Source organism: Pseudomyrmex gracilis, unplaced genomic scaffold, assembly GCF_002006095.1.
Source record: "Pseudomyrmex gracilis isolate BER0280 unplaced genomic scaffold, ASM200609v1 scaffold_58, whole genome shotgun sequence".
In the NCBI taxonomy this organism is placed as follows: Eukaryota; Metazoa; Arthropoda; class Insecta; order Hymenoptera; family Formicidae; genus Pseudomyrmex; species Pseudomyrmex gracilis.
This window is the reverse complement of record NW_018020642.1, coordinates 642,743-664,535: the sequence shown is the minus strand read 5'-3', so window position 1 is coordinate 664,535 and position 21,793 is coordinate 642,743. Positions and strand designations below refer to the sequence as shown.

Sequence of the window (21,793 nt, the reverse complement as noted above, 5' to 3'; positions counted from 1 at the left end):
TTACGATTCTTGAAAGATAAATGCAAATTCAATATGTGGAAAGACACTTGTACAGCAATGGCTCAATCCTGCATTTGCAAAGCACATACTCCTGATATTACGCCATTCAATACAAATAATGAATGTTCTGAAATTTACATTTCTTTACAGTTTTGCAAAACTTCTCTTCCCTGTGATTACTTATACTATACATATGTTATTAAATATACTAAATATAGACTTATGTTCTACTTTGGCAAAAAACGTTTACAAATATATATTTTTCCAACTGTTTTTCTTTGTCTTGAACATTTTTTTTTTTTTTTCTTCAATTGAATCTCTCGAAGACAATTCAATCGTTTGCCTCTTTCTACCAAAAACTTGGCATAAAATTCTCTGGCCCTCTACTGGCAGCTTGACAAAACTCACAGCTTAGCCTTAGAATAATCTCAAAAAGGAGTTACAAAATTCTTTCGCAATTCTCTTCTCCCATCGACTTTCTACCCTACAAAATATGCCAAAATGTGATATGCTTCATAGTTCTTTCTTTATAACTCGCAACAGGACATCAGTCGCTAAGCTCTTCAGAGCTGATACAAAAAACTTAGTATACTAGCACATCTTGGCAGTTTCGATTCATTGTCTAAGAAAAGTCCAGTTATTCGATATATAGCGTAATAATAATACAAAGTAAATGCATATACTTGGAATGATACTGTTAGTTCTTACTTAATCGTCTAAATAAACTTTGCTCTTAACACAATCGGCGCGTCCATGAGCGGAGATCGTTCTTTTGATTTTCTTTATTGAGTTTAGAGAAAGAAAAAAATTCATCTACGGTGTAATTAAAAAAAAAAAATTTGCGATATAATTTGTGGTCCGACATATCGTCCGATCACGAACGCGACGCTCATCTTTTGTATGAAAAATTTGTCCTTATTTGCAGTTGTGAGCATTCTTCGTGAACTTTTTTTTTTTATTAAACTTCAATATAAATGTTGAATTGTTTTTATTTTACTTTTACGTTTCTTTTCGCGAGTTTACCGCTAGGAAAAAAATATTCTGTTTAACCTTATAAGTCTTGGTTTCGTTTTCTTCTTAATTCTATTGCAAAAAGCACATTGAGCTGCGAATACTTCAATCTCTGTGGATATATATATATATATATATATCCTGCTTCTTCGTTTCTTCAATAAAGAAGATCCCCGGTCGTTTCTGAGCCCCAAGCGCCTGCGTCCTGAGCCGGTCTCAAATATTCAACTTCGCTCGAACTCTCGGTTTGTCCGGACGACGCGGTTCCTGCCACAGGAGCCGTGGTCGACACAGCTCTGGTAATGCCGAGTTCAAAGCCTTCCGACGTCAGATCCACCTTGCTGGGTGTGTAACTAGCTAATCCACCTCCGCCTGTGTAAACAAGAAACCAAATTTTTCTGTGGAATCACGCGCGCAAACAAAAATAATCTTCTCCCCGGAAAAGTTTGTGCAACGCGGGTGCAACTTGCGAGTATCTCGGTTCTCGCTCCGCACGCACGTTATGAAATATTATATTACATCACAGAAATTGCATCGAAGAAAGAAGCATCAAATATCAACCAGAGATTTGATCTTACCGAGAAGGGACGGCATGCTTGTCGTCGACGAGACGGTAGACGAGGTTTTGTTGTTTAACGCGGACTGTTGCTGTTTCTCGACAGAACTAGAAGTCTCGCCGTCCACGCTGCTGGTCTCGCCTTCGAGTATCGACGCTTCACTAGGATATTCGAAAGTACGGGTTGCCGTGTCGTCGAACTGTATTCGATGCTGAAATTACAATTGAATTGAACGATCAATCTCAACGATCATCAAGCAGCTCAAATCGAACGGCTTATTTACACAACAACAATTTGTAACCAAATTATGTCGCGCGCACAATGCGCAACCACGCACGAGAGAGAGAGAAAGAGATTTACTCTCGGGCTGAGAGAACATATGTAAAAACACATGTTACGCAGTACCGGCGAATACATGCTCGCGCCTTTTAGCGGAACAGTTACTCGCGGAAAAATTTTACAAGGCAATTCGCCCGCGTAATAAGCGTGGCTGCGCGCCCGCGTACAATGAAAACGGAGTGTACCGGGAAGAACAAACAACGGCGATCGCATGTAATGTAGCCTGGAATAACAGTAACCGGTCACACTCGTTGCTTTTTCGACTTCTAGCAGGCGAGCGAAGCGCGCCGTCCGTCCCTCAACGCCTCCTCGTCGCCGCTTGCTTCGTTCGTCGCGCGAATTAAAGAGAAAGCGCTTTTTTTTCACGGCTGATTAAATTCGTCCCATTAATAGACGACGGGAATGAAGGAAAAGGTGGTATTTCACTTCTACGATGTTTTCTGCTAAAAATGTAAAATATTCACGGCGCAGACTCTCGTCTACCTACAATTCCTCTACGTGCCTACTTGTTTAAATATATTCTTGGAAAGTGTGTCTGAAACAGGATTCTTTTTCCCAAGAAAAGCACAAGCTATTTATATATATTAGTAATAAATAGTAAATTTTATTCAACATTTATTTATTTATTTATTTTTTTAGTATTTCTCTATTCGACAACAAAAGATATACATTATAAAATATCTAGACTTTTGTTAAATAACGAAATTCAGTTTTACTCAATTGTGTAGTCACCCGTTCTCGCAACTGGCTGCTATGTCAGACCAGCGGTAACAGTACCAGCGATTATTTCGACTAGGGGTTGACTGTTGCTCGCTTATTACAATTATATGTACGAACCGTTCCCGAGGCGTCGTGAGATCACGCTTAGACAAAAACCACATCGGCACGAGATTAATCTCGCACACCTAGCAGTACAACCCCGGTTGGTTCGTTTGAGGAAACCGCGAACTTCCGACGCGTGACCCGCCGATTAAATCAACATTGTATCGTTCCCTCGTCGCAACCCTCTCGACGACGAGGGATCACAAAAAAAAATAAATAAATAAAATAAAACGAACTCTGTGTGTGCGTGTGTGGTCTAAAAGACGCGAAAATCGCCTTTGAATTGCATTTTACCGCACTTTCTAAAAGCCGGCGCCCTACTTTTCCGGAGGACTTCTTCTCCGTACGCGTCACAAATTGTAATTAGCATTTTCTCACCGAGCGAGTGAATGCGACAATCGTGAACCGTTCCGGCTAGCTGGTTAAGTGGCATTTAACATCGAAACTTTTGAGGAACTTTCCACCATCGTTCCGTCTCCACATTCGGAGATCCAACTTGTTGGGCGCGACAGTTAAATAATTTGATATTCTACATCGCTTCCACGTCGGTTTAAAAATAGAAATTCAATCACGTCGGCTGCTCGATAAGATTGACAGCTAAGGAAAAAAAAACGTGAATATTCGAAATGATTGATTAAAAATACTAGTGGGGAGAGACAATGCACGGGATGTGACGGAACAAACATCAATCGATTCCTCGATGTGCGCGACTGTCTCTCTGATCTCCACCCGATTAGATAGATTTTTCGATCAATTAATTGTTGAACGTCGATCTTCAGACGAAATCAAATGATTGTGATTGTAATTGCGTGGCAATTTCACTGATGTGCGGTTTCCAATCACGTGATTCATATTCCTTCGAATTTCCACGAATAATTTTGAGTGGTCGGAGACGTGAGCTAATCGCGAGCTAATTATCCGTTCTTCCATTGCGCATCGAAATTGCAAATCTTTGCAGCGGTTGTAATCCATACTGTCTTACACATATTTCGCCGTAAATTATAACTTTCTTGAAAGAAAGTAAAAAAACAAAAAAAAAACGTACGCATTAGACAACTTGTTTTTCCTCTTTCGACTTACGACCGAGGATGTGCGAAAAGACGCTAGTGAAAATGGAAACAAAAAGACTTTCTTCTCGGAAGTGTTGCGAGCTCCACAAGTCAATAAACGTGGCGCGGATATATTGAACTGACGAGTATTGAATATCGGGATGGAAAGTTCTGTCTCTTTAACCCCCCGTCTCTGAGAGACGAGAGAGCGCGTAAAATCGCCCATTAAACCGTTCCGAAAGATGTATGCAACCATTTCGCATAAAGACCAGCGTGTGTTCGCGGTCTTTATTCTGTTATATTGATTATCTTCGCGAATATAATAACAGCGAACGATTGCCAACGGAGCTCGATGGAGCGTGTAATTTAGCTTCGTTGGTATATGCCCGCGCAAAAATTGATCGTGTTATATTCTTGTGCCTTGACATGTGCAAAAAAATTTCAGCGCTAACCTTTTAGTCTTCAATTATTGTGAGGTCAATGCGAAGTGTTTTTTCTCAGATCTGAGATATATGTAAAATACGTAAATTATTTTGTGTAAATAAATTAAATTATTATACGTAAATTAATTTGTTGATTTAATAAAATGATATTTTATATCTCAGGTTGTCTTCTCTCTCAAAGTCGAAATAAAACTTGTCTCTAAAGACGAGATGGTTTTTTTTTTTAGTCACAAAACAGAATACATCAAGAAACGAATATCGTTTTCTCTCGCAAGCGACGACGCTAGCAATTTAAAAATTTGTTTCCAGCCTCGAGATCGCATGCGAGATGTGAGCGAACAATTGGAATGTAAGCGTGATACGAACTCTATGCGGGCAGAATATCAGTGAGTGACCTTTGAAAGAAAAAAAGAGAAAAAGAGAGAGAGAGAGAGAGAGAGAGAGAGAGAGAGAGAAGGTTACAACAGAGAGCCATACGCAATATCGGTCTTCCTGAAATACGAAGGCCGCGCGGCCGAGATAACGTTCAGAAACGGCAGGAAATTTATGGTCTCTCGCGCAACGTGTATCCTGCTAACAGGGATTCTCCCGTCGGTCTCGGGGGTTTTCCGCGACAGTGCTAATAAATGGACGAGACGCGCCACATAAAGGTCACGCGCGCGGTAAAAACTGGACGCGCGCGTCTCCGTTATGTCCTAGTAAAACTTGCGTATTACTCCTTGCGCGCCTCGGTTTTGCAATTAAAACGCGAAACAACACCCGGTGCGTCTCGTACCTCACGTCCGACTCGATTAAATCTCGCGCGGCGCAATGTTAATCGTCGCCAATTTAAAATGCTCGTCCGGGAGAAGCGATTAGAATGTTCATAGCCACAAACAAGGCGAATTACAATAGACACCGTTATTGGCTACGTGTGGAGCTGCGGTAGAGATTACGCATAATATTCCACGCGTGTGCTCGACGAATCGCTTTATTTGCACGAGCGCCGACCTCTAGCCGACGCGCGTCTTCGAGAGCGAGAGATTTTTAATTCTTTTGTTTTTGCGCGCGACACACACACCGCCAGAAATGTATGTTAAATCAATATAACCGAGCCACGTAATGCGATTGAATTACAGCTTCCTCCTCGCGCGGCGTAATCAACACGTTCCGGAGAGAACGTGTCGATAAAACAATTGTTCGTGCGACGCAAGTTGGCCTCAAGGACGCAAAACTAGACCGACGGTGTTTCAGAAACAGTTTACACTGATTGTGATCAATTTGTAAATACAACGGGTCTCTCTGCTCAAATTTCACTGACTCAGTCTGCGAGTTGAAATAATAAAGAAGCGGGCGTATAGGGCTTCTGTAAACGTAATGTTGACTCGATTTGGCTGATTCGCAAATCTAATCTTCTCGCGCCGTTTAAAGACTATTGCTATATTGTGCAATTAATCAAAGACCAAGTACATCGCACGTGCGTGCACAAATGCGCTCTATTATAAATAGCGCGCGCGTAATATGTGATATAACGCGCATGCTGCCCGCGCAATTAACCGTGAGCGGATACAGGCGCGCTTGGTTGCGTGAGCCGTCTTTACGCTGTCGCGGACAATGTTCGCAAATTACGCGTTGCTATCCTCTTATTACCTTCATGACTTCTCGTCCTCTTCTAAACGTGCATGTGCCTACGTGTGTATCTGTTAGATACGATATTCGCGGTCTTATATTTAAATATTGTCCTTAACCCTTTGCAGTCCAACGTCGACATTAATAAAATTAATTTGATCAGACTATTGGGAATGAGAAAAAAATTTGAATGGCAAAGGATTAAGTTCATCTTCGGATGAACTAGCTAAAACGTACAGCATCTTAGGATGAACTTAAGACCGTCTTAAATACAAGGTTGTATTACGCGCAACTTCGTAATGGGATCGGCAGACTTTGATTTGACATTTTTCGCGTATTATTTACACACACCCGCGTGTTTACACAGGAAACACATTAAATCCAACCTGACAGAGAATTTTGCAGAGAAAATCTCAGGTACGTGGATAATAAACGAAGGCCGCTTTACGGTCACGGTAGCGTGAGAGAAGTCGCAATCTCCGGATCGTGCATTAACGCTCTGCCCTCTTGCGTAAGAGACATTTTGCATAAAATTCAGGACTCGGTATCTCACACCGAGTGAGTCCTTCTATTCTATTATACATGTGGAAAAAGTTTCTCACGAGGAACGTGTTCGTTCGTTTCCTCTCGATAAGCCTCCGCTATCTCGTTCAAACCGTCTCTCTCTCTCTCTCTCTCGTAGGGCTTTCGAGACGAAACGCTCTCTTTGTCCTGATTTTCCAGCGCGCGGAGGAAAGGTTTATTGCTCGATTCGCGTGCGGGAGACACACGCAGCGAGGTGTGTGTGTGTGTTAGTCGTCAAACCGATTGTTGGCAAAGTGAAACTGTGTACGCGACCGCACACTGTAATATAAAGCGAATATCGTCGCGGCACCGCATTATCTCGCACGAGTAGACGCGCGACGGAAAGAGAAGAGAAATCATCTATCCGTGTGCGATTCGCGTTTTCTCATACGTTTTCGCAACTTTTCTCGCGATTTCATCGAGATCGATTCGCGAGAGACAACTGAATTCTCGGCTCCCGGATCATTGATCCAGGAGCAACGACCGCCGTGTTTTTCTGTGCGATCGATCGCAGGAGGAGGTTTATTATCCGCGATAACTCACCGAAAGGAATTCCGTCGTCGCGAATATAATGCGCGATCGGCCATCCCGCGTTTCCATCAATTCGACACGGTACACGAACACTGAAATAAATCCGAAGAAACACGCGATCCAGGAAATATCAGCTTTTCTGAGACGGAATAGCGACGGAGAGAGTAAGAACGCGAGACGAGCTGTAAAACAAAACGCGTTCCGGAGCTTATCGCATCTAGGAAAGAGATTCTCTCAGCCGATTTACTTTAGACCTCGAGCTACTGAATCCATTGGACAACAGTATCTAAACGATATTTTTACAAAAAAAAAAAAAAAACTGCTCGGTATCTCGATGTCAAATGCAAGTGGCGCACAGATTCTGAGAATATATATATATACACGTTTGCGGTATAGCGTTCTGTCGTATCGAAGCCTTCAAAGCTATTGTTGTTCACTCGACGTTATTCCCATAGTGCCACGGTAGATTTAACTTGGCGGACGAAGCGCTCGGAAATCATTCACCGGTTCGCGAATACGATACTTTTACTTATAAATTGGTATTTTATCGGTGTTGGTAACAGAACGCCTTTCGCATCGCGACGTCCAAGCGCGTGAGAAAATCGCGAGCGAAGCGAAACGACTGACAATTCGACGAAAATCATTTACGTACGTTATTTTAATGGGAACGATCGGAAACTCTCTGCGATACAGTACGAAATTATTTTGAAAACACTTTGAAGTGTTTGTTCTGTTCCACGAAGTTATCGAGACATTTTGACAAATTTGCTGTGTGACACAATGTTGCTCTTCTTCAAAATACACAGAAGCTCTTAAACATGACCGGGTGTCACGATCAATCAATTATTTCTACAATTGCATAAAAAATTTCGTGATAAGTTATCGGTGTACTGCGCGATCGGTGTACACGTTACATAATGCAACTTGTGTGTGTGTGTGTATCGCGATTCAGCCACTTTTCTCATTACGTATCTTACATCTCTTTTATAAATGACGCTTTGTTCGCTTATCTGTTGGCTGTTCTATCAATAATAGATTACATCAAAGTGCGTCGTGTTCGAAAAGATTTTTCAATACGATGCCTTGCTGCCACGCAGTCAGTTTGTCGATACCAACGCTGATAAAGTATCCTCCTATCTCCCCCTCTTCTCTGGATTTTTGCGTTATACGGACACATATCGAGAATTTTAATAACGCGTAAAAGTTTCAAGTTCTTCCTTTTACCGCAAATTCTCGTTAAATAATATCAGAACTGCGAAACGTCTAATTGCGAAGCGAATGTGATGACTAATTAAAAGCGTGTAAGTATAGTAAGAGAATTATTTCGAAAACAAAACAATCCTGGGAATTCAGAATCCGGCGAAATGGTGTCAAGAAAGAGAGTGCGCGCATAAAATGCACGTACATATGTAGTTTTTATTGTATTTTATTATTTTAAATAAAATCTGCAAACTATATGAAGGAAATAGTGTCAATAAAAAGTGTGACGCTTTTCTGTAACGTTTTATTCTTCCTTCGTGCGATTTGCAGACGAAGAACATTTCTTCGGCGACATAAATCGGTTCGTCACTTAAAATATTACGTGACGGAGGCGCGGACCAAAGTGTGAAAACCTTTTCTTTTCGAGAAAAAAAAATAACATTTCCTCGAGCCACGTGGGAGACTGACACATTGCGCGTCCGATCTCTCACGAAATGGAAATACACACATGGGTGCGCACGACAGGTTTTCTCATGTTGCGCGAACGAATCTTGAAATCTTCTATTTTTCGACTTAAAGTAGCCGGGCTGCAATTCGTGAATGTAATAGCAGGTGATTAGATTAGATACTTGTAACGCGTGTTGTTATCAACAGAATAAGGACATTTGATAAGATTTGTCGTATCGATGAGTTCAAAGCGGACTTCGCGCAATTGTTCACGGCAAAACGCGTATAGTTTTTTTCTTACTACAATATTAAAATACAAGTTTATGCTCTGCACCAGTTGGTTTTTTTCCTCAATATTTCAAAACGCTCCTCCGGTGAAAAAAAAAAACTGATCGTAAAGTACAAAATTGTGCAGATAAATTGCAGCGAGTAACCAGCCAGCGTTTGAAATTGTGCAACGCACAATCTTTCTCTACCGCGAGACTTAGTCGAACGAAGCGTCGTCACCTAGAACTGCAATCTCACAGCGAGAGAGTTCACTCACCTTGTGATTTCGTGGCGTCCTCGAGAGGTTGCTGCGTCCGTTGATGAGGACATTGTCGTTGAGAAACGACACATCGCAGGGTGACGGCGGACCCCCGGAGATCTCCCACTCGGCATCGTCGGTCGTAGACGCGTCCAAAGTAGCATCGAGCACTATAATACCGCCGTCGCCAACCGTCTGCAACAAGCACCAATGAAACTGTGTACGTGGAATGTAACAAACATTTGTAGAATGTATATAAGGAAGAGAACACATATCTCCTATCTTTTCCACCGAGAAGAACCTGTTGAGAACTTGTTTTATAAGTCGAGAGAGAGAGAGAGAGAGAGAGAGAGAGAGAGAGAGAGAGAGAGCAAAACGCGTTGTCACACGTGTATGAAAAAAATTCTCGAAGAAATTCTGTAAAAAAAAAAAATATTTTCATTTCACGTTCAATCGAGCAGCAATCGAATTACAGCCTGCGAATTTCGCGCGCGGCGCGTTTCCTTCATGTCTCTCTCCCTCTCTCTCTTTTTCTCACATTACACTGACGTGTTTTTCTCTCCGTGTACAATTGCAAATTATCCCAAAGCGATCTTCGCTATTCCGCGACGTTATTATTTTTCTCGTTTTGGTAACAATGGAGATGTTTCTCGAACGACTTGAAGGTGCTTTCAAACCTGCCGTGACTACTGGTTGCGTACACGCGAGACGTTAGTCGGTCATTACGGTTAGCGTCTTTCAAGACTCTCGTGAATGGGACATCCTGTCGAGTCGAGGAGAAAAGAGAGAAACGAAAAAACGTGAACGATGCAAGGCCTACATGGATAAACGCACGGCTCAAACGTAGAATTGCCCTTCGAGGGAAGGTTCCGGACGTCTCCGGTCTCGAAGTGAGCGCCTTTACAACGTGCAAAACAAGAGGATGTGCCAAAGAAAAAAAACATGCTTTATCGCAATTATCCGGCATCTATCGTCTGTGAGCACGCGTTCTATTTTCTTGTTTCAAGAGATATCATATTTATATAAATAAAATACAACAACAGTTAAACAATTCTTTTTAGTTTTTACACGAAAGCCGCACACGTGAGAAAATTCAAGTAATTAATAATTTTTGTGTAGAAAAATGACCAATAATTAAAAAAAAAAAAAGTAAATTCCAGATTATTTTTACGCGCAGCAAAGATGCGCGCGTGTGAAATCGAGTGGACTTGCAAAGGCGCGACCGATTTCCGGTCTACTTCCGGCCGGTTGCCGCGAGGGGAGATGGTCGTTCAGCAATTTTCGAAAGTGATTTTTTTCGGTGGTAATTGGCCTCGCTACCTCCTCCTCTTTCTCGAGTCGCATGACGATTTGGGTTGAACGTTCGTTAATCCAGAGAAAAATGCGGTCACGGATCATAAGACGCAGCCGCATTACGGACGAGCAACGATCGAGGCCGAGAGAGCAACATAATATCTGTATTTAAATATAAAACGTGGCGTACCGATGGCGAGATCTGTGCGGTGAAACGAGAGAAGCAAACAAATATGCGATTCCGTTTCAGCGGTCTATTATTTTCTTACTTAGAGATATTGATACACACGCGCCGAGCAAAATGTGTTATTTGCACAAGCGCGGCTTTGCGCGATATTTACGGACGAAACAACACAATCGCTTCTCCAATCCACTTTCTCCAACGAGGAAAACGGAAAAATGTAGATTTTGCGTCAACAAAACAATTGTGCAAAGTTATACAATTAATTGATACGTATACGCAACATGCGTATGTTACAAGACATATATCACATCGTTACATACTCAATGATATACTAGATAGGCAAGACAGAGACGTGAGAAGTAATCTGTGAGATTGATTGCACAAAAAATGATGATCGCGAGAAAAATGTAAAACGCGACGCACACTCGGGGAAGATCTGTGCGGATTAATTCGTCGGCTTCATTACGCAGGTAAATGCACACACAGGAATAAAGTATCGTGAGAAAAAAACTGTCGCACCCGACACTCAGCGTGTAATCTCGTATTACGTTCAGACAAATGGGCGGGGATTAAATCTGACAAACACAACACTCGGAGATAATGCTAATGCGACGTAACTGAGGTAAGCTGTCGCTCGCGCGGTGATAATTACAGTTCTTGATGGGATAATGTTATCGTCTTCATAAATTCAATTATCCGCTTTTTATTGAACTATATGTGTATGTGTGCGCGCACAGAAATAGAGCCGAACGCGTTTACGTGTGCGTTCGTTGTGTGTTTGTGCTCACGCGTGCGTGACGTTGTGTCGCGGAACAAAAAAAAAAAGCTCGAACGTGAATGACTTTTATAAAGAAGTTGCGCGTTCAATGTCACGTACACGTCAATAAACTAAGCGTAAGGACGCTTATTGTACCACAGCTGTGCCGATGTCACCAGAACACACTAGGTGTTCCCGAGAGAACAACAACAAAAAAACTGACCGAATATAATCAGTAAAGTGGTTTAAAGGGACGCAGAAGAAGAATGCAGAAAAGAGGGAAGTTTACGGCAATGAACCTGGACGGGTCCCTGACTCCATGAGAAACTCCCAGGACTCCCTCTTTCCATTATTCCAGCCGCAGTCACTCCCGCAGCTGGACCTTGAACCCCGGTGGAGAGACCATCGACTGTCGCCGCTGACGGTCACGCACTTCTCGCAGAAGCACGCCTCATACGCGTGTTACATTTGCAGCGAGCAGAAACGAACCTTCTTGAGATTTCAAGTTCAACATATGTTTGCGCGTGATAAAAACATTATTTTTAACGCATAAAAACGATGAGTTATAAGAATTGGAGGAGGGGGGAAGAAAAAGATACACGGAAAGAGTTCACAGTTTCTCTCGAGTTCCGCAGAACTCTTGTAATTTCATGTCGCGTTACAACGTTTTCGCCAATCTTTTTCACATATCGAATCTGAAATTAAAAAAAATTTTTTTCCCAGTTTCGACGTAATTTGAATTTTGAGGCTCTCACGAGTTTTAACATAATTATCTCCGATTCGTCCTGCCGAAATAAAAACTAATTCTCCACGAACGTTACGCTCAGAAGTTGGATCATCTGTTGTAAATTTTGAAAGAGTGATGCCATCAGAGATCGAGAGGATTCAGCGTGTCTAATTGAAAATTATTAGAAACTTGCTGCACGGTATAATCGTTCTCATGTGCGTACTTCCTTTCGATTTTACTGCTCACCCTAACGTTCAACGAGCTCATTTCCTCTCTCGACCTCTGATTTAGTCCCACACACGCGTACGTGGTCGGTCATAGTTTAAATAACTCAACATGTTTGCCATTGAATTTTCGAGAGACAAAATCTAATTTACATAATCAAATCAAAATTCACGAGCAACAATGTTAACACACATAGATTTCTCACGCTTGCATTTCACGTTTTTAAAAAAGTTGTCTGTTATTGTTTTTTAATATATTGTAGGAAAACAAATAATTTATCTTTTAAGAACAATAGATTTTACGATCGGAGTTGCAATCGTGAAGAGAGTATTTTAAACTCCAACGATCACGTTCTATATTTACATACACAGTCACCGGAATCACTTGTCGACGGCTCGTGAACTTTATTAACGCGTGTATGTCGCCGTCAGCGACCAGATCAATTTACATGAATCATCCTAAATTCGCTTAGTCAAACCGGTCAAAGTTTTCCGTCCGAGCTTGCTTCTCTTTTGTTACTGCCGTCGTAATAAAAACTTTACACGATTGCGAATAATCGTTGAGCGAGCTGTTTCTTTTTATATCTCCTGAACACAATACGTATATACGGATTTTTTTTTTTTTGACGATTATAAGAGCAAATCCGCGTTGTCGATGTATCGCGCACGCCACGCGCGGATTGCAAAACATTCGTCCAAGCGGGTAATATTCCTTAGAAGGCCAAGCCGACAAGCAAGAAAGATGCTAACGGATTTTATGCTCCTCTACTAGGTGTCCCAATTGCTGCTCCGGGACAGCCATATACGAGACGAGATCCGCATATTATGTCGTGGAATGTTACTGATCTGCGAGAGAGAGAAGGAGAGAGAGGGAGAAACAGAGAGAAGAGAGTTTCTCTCGCTCTTTTCTAGTTCAAACGATCTCTACCTATCGATGTCAGATTTCTCGAAACGTATTAAATACAGTTGAACGCGGTTAAAATCAATCGAAACCAATTTCTAACTACGTTTTATTCGTTTTTTTTGCTTCAGTCTCATCGAAAATTCATCAACCGCGCGTTCTAACGTTTAATTTCATTTTTCACACACAGTTCAAGCCGTTAATTACGTTTTGAATCAAAGTCGTCACATGTCGAGAATGATTGAATTGCGAAATCCCGTAATAATTACTAAATAAGAGGATGTCAAGGACATCCTCTCTCCGAGGAAGGACTCGGTATCGTAGCGCGCGGCAGAATTGTCATTGCTAAAAGTGATGTGCGCGCAAATTTGTCGTTAGAAAAACTGCATTTGTGCAATGTGCAAAATACGAAGCGCCGTATTTGTTACAACGTCTATCGGCGATGTTTCATGGCGGGTTTTTAATTTTCAATCGATAACTCATGACTCACAGACGAGGGAGAGGGAGAATGCGATCTATCACTTATCTCTGTGTGTGTGTGTGTGTGTGTGTATGTGTGTGTGTGTGCGCGCGCGCACGTGTAAGATAAAGCTTACGATAGCAAGGTACAGCAAATTGTGGCTCTTTGCGTCACTATGTAGGTGACGTTTCGCGTAACTTACGTTCTTTCTTTTCGTAAAAAAGCAAAACAATAGCACGTACCTCGAAAAATGATCGCAAGATGATCGTAGAAGCTGATTCAAGAGTTGATCGGTTTCCCGACAAAAAGCTTTCGCTCCCGATAAATACACAAAGATATCTCAAATAATTGCGAGATTAATTTTACGTGAAAAAAAACAAACAAAAAATATTTCGCTCGTGCGGTAACTTTTGATACTGTGTGTAGAAAAAAAAAAAAATTATTATACAACAAAACAGTAATTATTATTCGACAGCGTATGGTGACACTTCCACTAAAAGAAATTTCAAGAACGTAATAAAAGATGTTGAGAAGACCTGTGCGCGTTTCATTATGATCACGTTAGACAGTTTTCTTATTTCTACTCGTTGGACGCGATAGAAAAACACGCGACGATATCGCTTCCCGATTTATTTATAAAAAAAGAAAATCTTCCGATAAGAAATAACACGCGTATGTGTGTGTGTGTGTGTATGAGAAGGAAAGAAAGAGTTGACAAAAGGACGCGAACGGAATGAGGATGTGGCGTTATCACGCGGCGGTTTCGAGCGAAACAGGACGTTGCACTAACGTTCGGGCCGGATGACAGTCAGCTGACGTCCGTGTGTTCGCGCCGATCGGTGTCGTCGCTTTGTTTAAATTCCACCGAATGTCCCAGTTAATAATTTATGCATGCCATTCGGTGTGCGTGTGTATACGCGCGCATACACAAGCGGACACAACGTGTGTCTGCGCCGTGTAATGCAGCCTTGCAATGACGATTGGCTAATTAGATCTGTTCGCGCACCAAAAACTGTTCTCACTCGGTTCTATTCTATATTACGTAATCGCAAAATAGAAAAAAAAAAAACTAAAATATCAATAAATTTTTACCGCACAAAATAAAACAGGAACTTTTTATTGAAAAAAATGAAGAATCGTTGATTATCCGCCAGGTGGCGTTTTTTTTCCAAACTCGTGCTATTTCCACGTGAGAAAGACGCAGTACCATAATTTACGTGAACGTAATACTCGAGATTGCGCAATTTATATAAGGTCGCGAAGGTTAATTAGTCGCTGAGCGCCGCGACTGGATGTGATATAATCTTCTAAAGGTAAACGAGCGTAAATGATCCAGGCGTTTTTACGAAAATGATTGTTCAATCGATGCGCAGATTGACATAAACGACACCGACTTCTCCTTGTTTTGTTATAATGTTTTTTTATTTCAAACAACCCCAAGAGAGACAGTATTCGTCGAGATGTCAACGTGTTTTTTTTTCTTGTATCGCTCACTCTTTCGATGTTTTTTTTTCTTTTTTTCTACGATAAAAAAGCGCATCTCAAAATAAACCCCATCGTTTGATATACGCGATGCATATTTCTCTGTGCGCGCGCGATGCCGCGTTATCGCGCGGGTGATCTACGCGGCGCGTTCGCGCCTCCGCTTTAATCTGTATTTAATTATCGCTGAGGCTGACGTTCCGAAAGTGCAATGCTAACGTTGCACATACGCAGACAGGCGCTGTATATAGCGTGCGCGTGCATGTACACGTAATGACACGATTTGCGATATCCATGACCAGCGCGTGCATTCTCGACGACGCGTCGCGAATCGGGTTGACTCGTCGCAAAAAGATTGGATTCTACGCCGATGTATTTTCACGCGCTTTTTTGCCACCAGCTTAAGAACTCCGATTCGACTCTGTGGTTGCAATTAACGACAAAGCGCTAAAATGTCAGATTGTTGCATCGTTTCCCCCGGAATCGCTCGCGAGATAAATTTCGTGTCTCGTCTCTTAATGTTTTGTGCAAGCAAATTTGTTTAATGATAATTGAAATATTTGCACTAACTGAAACGACAGATAGAAAGTTTCATCGATGAAGATGTAAGTATTTAGTGTTCAAGAAGATTTTTTATCATTTTTATATGTTCAATTTGTATAAAATTTTGTATATTTATTTTTAAATATACAGCGAAAACATTTCCATGTGATTCTTGACGAACTTTCGCACAAGCTGATACCATTTTGCGTTCCCGTTTCTAGTTCGTTAAGCTAAGCGGCGATTCTTTTTTTCTTTCGGTCGCGTACGCATAAAATTGTTATATTCTTTTCTTTTTTTGTTCAGCATTCGTGAATGCACCGTTAGGTCGATTAGATGGAGCAGACGCAATTTTCAAGAGAAAAAAATTATGAAAATTGCGCACGCAGTTCGTAGGAAACATTCGCGCATATTAGAAGCGTCTTTCTTTCTGCGTGCGTATTCCTTTGTTCGCATACATATCGCGCTGCGCATCCACGTATTAGAATATTATTCAAGAAAAGAAGACAAATGTGATTTAATAAATAAAATACCGATTAATACGATAAAATGTTTTTACACCGTGTTTACTCAGTTTTAATTAAAAACACCGAACAAAGAGCAATCAACAAGTGTCAGACGATATCGCGAGGCTTTATCGAGAAGTTATATCGACGAAATGTTTTTATCTTTCATCTCTTCTTTCTCTACAAGAAAGTTAAAATCGTGAGAAATCGATCTCGCAACGAAAGTCTAATCTTCGATATTCGTTTCGAAATTACATATGCAACAACAACATTCTCGTTCCTCGATGCATTAGAAAAACAGCGGATTAACAATACCGTTCTGGTTCTTTAATCATCGCTCCAGAATAGTCGCCGCTTTTAACAGTCGCGTGTCGATTTCCACTTCCGGATTATCTAATACGAGAAAGTAACATCTTTCCCGAACGAATCGATCGTGTGTGCCTAATTTCTCTCGTTTTCCGCTCAAACGTTCGAAAACGCGAAACCTTCGGTTTCACTTTGCCGACGAGGACGCGATGATGCGTTTTATAAGCGCGAGAAGCTTGGAAACGAGCGATGTTGTATGTGCAGTTGTATCCGCGTTTGTGCAAGGCGGTTTTAGAAAGTGCCGCGCGCGTGGATTCGAACGCGCGCGTTTTACTTTGTTGTGCCATTCGCGTAAATAATAATAATATAACGCGTTAAACAACTTTTATATTCGAAAAAAGAAACACGCACGTAAATACAACGCCGATTGATATATATATCTGATCGGCCGATCTAATCTCTTACTCACACGCTGTTGCGCATCACAAAATATGCTCATTGTTTTCCGCGAATGGCGTTTCGCGTGCGAAATTAAAAGATTAATTTCGCAATGTAATCTGATAAAAATCTTCTGGAAATATTAACCTCGAACAATTTATCCAACACTCCGTGCGCGTTTATAAATATCTTTGTAACTTTGATCTTCGTACGAGCTTTGTTTTTTTTTTTTTTTTTTTTTTTTTAAGATTCATTGGATATTCGCCGATTGTATATCTAGCATATCTTATCTACGCGTTAAAAAAAAAAAAAAAAAAAAAAAAAACCACAACTCGACTCGCGTCTTTTATCAATTGTCGGAGGTTGTAATCAAACAGCTACCCAAGTAACCGAGTTTGTGTTAGAGAACAATGTAATTGAAACACAGGAAATTCGACGGAGGCAAATGCGCGAGACATCTGAGACATTTCTGTGTACACGAGTACCGAAACGTGTTCGGAATACGTCAATTAGACGTAATTGAAATTCTCGACGCGGTGTCACCTTTGTGATCACCTCGAACGACAACGCTTCTGTTCCGACGACACGTAGTAAAAGAGAGTGAAAACAGTTTGACTATACGCGCGAAAAGAAAGTTGCGCCGGTTCTTATTGAACTGTATCGATCGTTGCGCATCTCCTTGTTGTGGCGCAACGATCAAAATTTTTCACGTGAAATCGACTTGAAGAAAAACAACCAAACCAACAATCGCCTCAAGTAAAACCTGCAAATGAAGGGTATACTGTTACCTTTGGCTTCTCCCGCTTTCTTCTGATGATAAGACCGTCGTTTTCTATGTAATCCGGCACGTCCTTCCGATTACTGAAGTTGAACACCATCGTGTTGTTCTGCTGATTCCATGGCTTCGTGTCCCAGAGACCGCTGCCCGCGCTCGTCTTTTTCGCCGGTTGTATCTCGTCCGCACTCTTCAGACTCACCACCACCTTGGTCGGCTGCTCGATGCTCTTCACCCGATTGATCAGGTTCTTCTCGAGCTCGCGATTGCTCAGATTCTGCTGCGGATGTTGCGTCTTCGTGGACACGAGCGGGCGTATGATGCCGATCTGTTTCTGCGGCGGCGAGAACTCGTTCTTCTGCTGAGATCTTATCGTTTTCGTCTCGTTGTTGCTCTGTTGCGAATGCGTCGTTGCGGGTTTGATTAAACTCAGACTACAAATAGCGCCGATAGGTTTCGTCTCCGGTACGATCAGCTTCTGATCGGCATCCTCCTTGCCGCTCTCGAGTTTCGTCTCTTTTTCGGGTTCCAGTCTTTCCTGCAATCTGCACGTCGCCTCGGAGCTCGTCACGCGAACATCCGACGCGCCGGACTCGATCTTGTCGCCAGGATCGTCCTCCGCCGAGTTTTGTTGTCCGTTGTGCTTCGCACCCGGCAAGTAACTCTTGTCGCTCGTCGGCTGATCGCCAAAGTTGAACTGCATCGTTATGCCGGCCTTGCTGATATTATCCAGAGCGGTCTTGGATATGGTTTTCGCTTCTGCGGTTTCCTTTTCGGCGCTGTCCTCTTCGTTGGCGACCGCGACGCGGCTCGCATCCTCGTCTTTTCGCTCTTCGAATGATTCCGGAACTCGTACCGGTTGCCAGGTGTGCTCTACATTCGTTCTCGGCGAGTCCTTCTCGATCAACAAACGAACTTTGATCGACTCAAGCTCCGTCTTCGAGGAATCCTTGACCGGGGGACTCGGCAGTGGCGGTTTGTGAAGGGAATTTGGAATCTGAATCCGAATCGGGTCCTTGACGGGAGAGGAAGGACTCTGGGAGCCTTGTCTGATTGCGTCTTTCACCGGCGACGGCGGCGATTGCAATCTGGGTGACAGAATTCTCGGCGAGAGCACCGGTGTGACCGGTGGCGATTTTACGCTGATCTCCAGAGCGGCGGACTTGGACTTGCAACTCTGCGGTTCCGGACTGTTCGCCGGTGAAAATCTGAGCTTGTATACGGCGGGTTCCGGCGACGGCGAGGGCGAGTGCGACTTTTCGATTTGCTGAAACCTGCTCACCACCGAGGACACGGATTGGACGATCGGTTCTGTGATTACGCCGTCTATGTGATACTCTTCTTTGCCATCTTGCGTCTCGATCAGCTCCGCGGTCGGTTTCTGCGGCAGTACGATCTTCTTCGGGGAAGCAGCGATTCCGGCGCGAGCACCGCCATTCACGAAAGGCTTCGGCTGCACCGGCGGTTTTGGCACCAGCTTCTTCTGCGCTTTGAGCGTGTCGTTGATGGTCTTGAAAGTGGCGACCTTCGCGGCGACCTCGCCTTTCGGCTTCAGTCTCCTCGCTGAGACCTCGAAAATTCTCATCGTGGTCTTGACTAGATCCTGCGGCGGTCGTTCCGTTTCCGCCAGCACCGGTTTGATTCTCTTGGGTTTGTTTACGGGCTTCGGCCGATCGATCTCACCCAACCGACTCTCGATCTTCACGGATGTGCGGTCTACGAGGATGATGTGATCGTTAACTGGCTCTTGGCGCACACCGTTCGTCGCCGGTCGAGAGACCGGAACTTGACGCGCTGCCGCCTCGTCGGTCGTCACGCTGTTGTACCTCATCAAGGTTTCCACGCTACGCGCCCGTTTCATCGAGTCGTTGCCCCGGGAGGCGTTCCGATACCTGTCGGTCTTGGCGGCGTTCGCGACGCCGCCGCCGCTCCGTTTCGAATACTTCCTGCCGGTGACATTCTTCTCGTGACCGGGCGCTTCCTCGTCGTCGCGGTCCAGCAGATCCTCGAGACTGGCCGCACGTCGAAACCGCTGCACCGACACGCGACTCTTATTCGTCTCGCGCAGAGTGAGGTTAAGGTACTTACTCTTGAGCTTGTTTACAATCCCCGGACCGTACTGCAGCTCCTCGGAACTGTCGCTCTCCATCGCGTCTTCGTTGGACGCGCGACTCGGCAGAGCGACACGTTCCTTGGACGGATTGATCTTCTGACCGCCGAACAAATCCATTCCACGTCCGGTTACAACGGCGCGAATCTCGTTCTCGTTAGTCTCACTCATTCTCGTTCTCGACAGTTTGCCGCCGTCCGACGTTCTCGACGCTGCGTCCTCGTTCTCGTCGGTGTGATAGTCCAACGATTTTCGCTCCGTCGTGTCCGGGAACTTGGCCGGCGCGCTGTTCACAACATCCTCCGCGTCTGAGCAGAGCGACAATTCCGCCTCGAGACGCATGTTGTACGCGACTGGTGACGCGAAGTCGGCAGTCGTTGCTCCGACGGCGGCGGCGATGGTGGCGCTACTGATCGGCGGCCTTCTCGACGGTTGGGACGAGAGGGAGATCGACGCGTTGCCACCACCACTGCAGGTCGCGAGAGTGTCCTCGCTTGCGAAGCGTGCCGTGCGAAGCAACGCGCCGGCGATCGCCGGGCAATGTTCCTGAAGAACCGTTGCGCTCTGCTCGGCGACGACGCCGCCGTCGGACGTCGTCGTGCCCGCCAACGTCATCGACGACGTGCCGATCACCGCGCTGCACAGCTTAACGCTCGCGCCGTTGTTCGCGAGTACCTTGCTCTGCTGACGACGACGTTGTATTAGATCGCGTTTCCATTGCGGAACGTTGCTGCTGCTGCTGCTGCTGCTGCTGCTGCTCGTCGTTGCCTCGTTGCCGGCGTTGCTGCCGGCGGTGGACGCCATGTTGGACGCGCGTCGTCGGCGCGCTCTCTCGCTTTCTCTCTCGTTATCGCGACTTCCTTGCGGAACGATAACGACGTGCGTAAGAAGTACGTCGGCACGTACGTCGCCCTCTCACGCGCTCCTTTCCGCCGCGTTCATCTTCATGTTTACGTACGCAACGCGGATTCCCTACCGGCGACGTAGGCGACGTGCACACAACACAATCGTTGTCGTCGGAAAATCGATGACGGTTGACACGTCGAACATACGGTTCAACACACTTTCCTCGGGGAGGTAAAGAGCGACGGCAGGAAACACCGTTTCGTCTCGTTGCGCTTCTCTCCAGCTAACACATGTTCTTTTTCACACTTGCACTTCGCTGCCGTGGAAGGACTCTCGTCGCGCGAATCGATCGGTTCTCTTCCTGCGATTCGTCCTGCGGTTTTCTCTCTCTCTCTCTCTCTTTCCCTCTCGTCGTGCCGTCTCCACCTGTCGCGAAGTAAATCGAAAAGCCTCGTCGTCGTCGTCGTCGTCGCACGAACACGACTATCTCGACGCGGAACGGACGGTATGTGTACGTACGGGTGCGTTAAACTCGCATGTCCGAGCGCGATAAACACGCGCTCTATCGCGCGAAGATGACTGGCATGGTCGCCTCCTGGAGCGCGGCCACCGACGGCTCCACTGGAGAGCCGGCCCACTCGACGAAATCGAAAGTATCCGGCCTGTTTGCGCCGCGCGTTCACAAAACCCCCTCGCGAACGAAAGGCCGCCTTCGCTCCCGTCAATCCCGCCGCCGTTGTCGTCAGCGTTTGATCACCTCTCTCTCTCTCTCCGTCGCAACAACCCCTCTCACCTTCCCGCCCGAATCCTCCCGCCACACTCGCTCGCTCGTTCTTTTTCTCCGTCCTTCTCGCGTCGCGCGTTTTCACTGGCTTTTGCTACTCCTCGGTATAATGTCACTCCGACGACGTGCGGCGGGGGCGCTCGCGTCGAGGAGCGCACGGAGGAGACGCAAGAACAAAAAATCGAAACGTCGCCGCCGCGACGGACACTTCGCGATTTTAAGGGTTGCGCGTGTATACACTCGCTGTTACTTGCGTGTGCGCGCGTGTTAGACACAAGCGCAGATGAGCGCGCAGGATTCGTTTATTCAGGTATCCTTGTTTTCGCATATATGTATTTACATGAATATGATTAAATCGATCGA

General features: G+C 44.4%; 1 protein-coding gene across 1 annotated transcript; it reads right to left on the bottom strand.

The window, feature by feature from the left end:
* Positions 1 to 277: 277 nt before the first annotated feature.
* On the bottom strand, positions 278 to 20,211 carry LOC109854047 (protein zds1). The gene is made up of 4 exons (XM_020426742.1): positions 17,704 to 20,211; positions 9,116 to 9,292; positions 1,590 to 1,779; positions 278 to 1,383 (listed from the first exon to the last, which is right to left on the bottom strand). The coding sequence occupies exons 1-4, from the start codon at positions 20,140 to 20,142 to the stop codon at positions 1,169 to 1,171; spliced, it is 3,021 nt and encodes a 1,006-aa protein (XP_020282331.1). The 5' UTR covers positions 20,143 to 20,211; the 3' UTR covers positions 278 to 1,168.
* Positions 20,212 to 21,793: the final 1,582 nt, after the last annotated feature.

Coding starts and splice junctions, on each gene's coding strand:
- LOC109854047 (XM_020426742.1), bottom strand. CDS start 20,142: ATGCGTCTCGAGGCGGAATTGTCGCTCTGCTCAGACGCGGAGGATGTT. Junction 9,293..17,703: donor GAAAGCGGGAGAAGCCAAAG/GTAACAGTATAC, acceptor TGCTTGTTGCAG/ACGGTTGGCGACGGCGGTAT. Junction 1,780..9,115: donor GGACGCCACGAAATCACAAG/GTGAGTGAACTC, acceptor TTGTAATTTCAG/CATCGAATACAGTTCGACGA.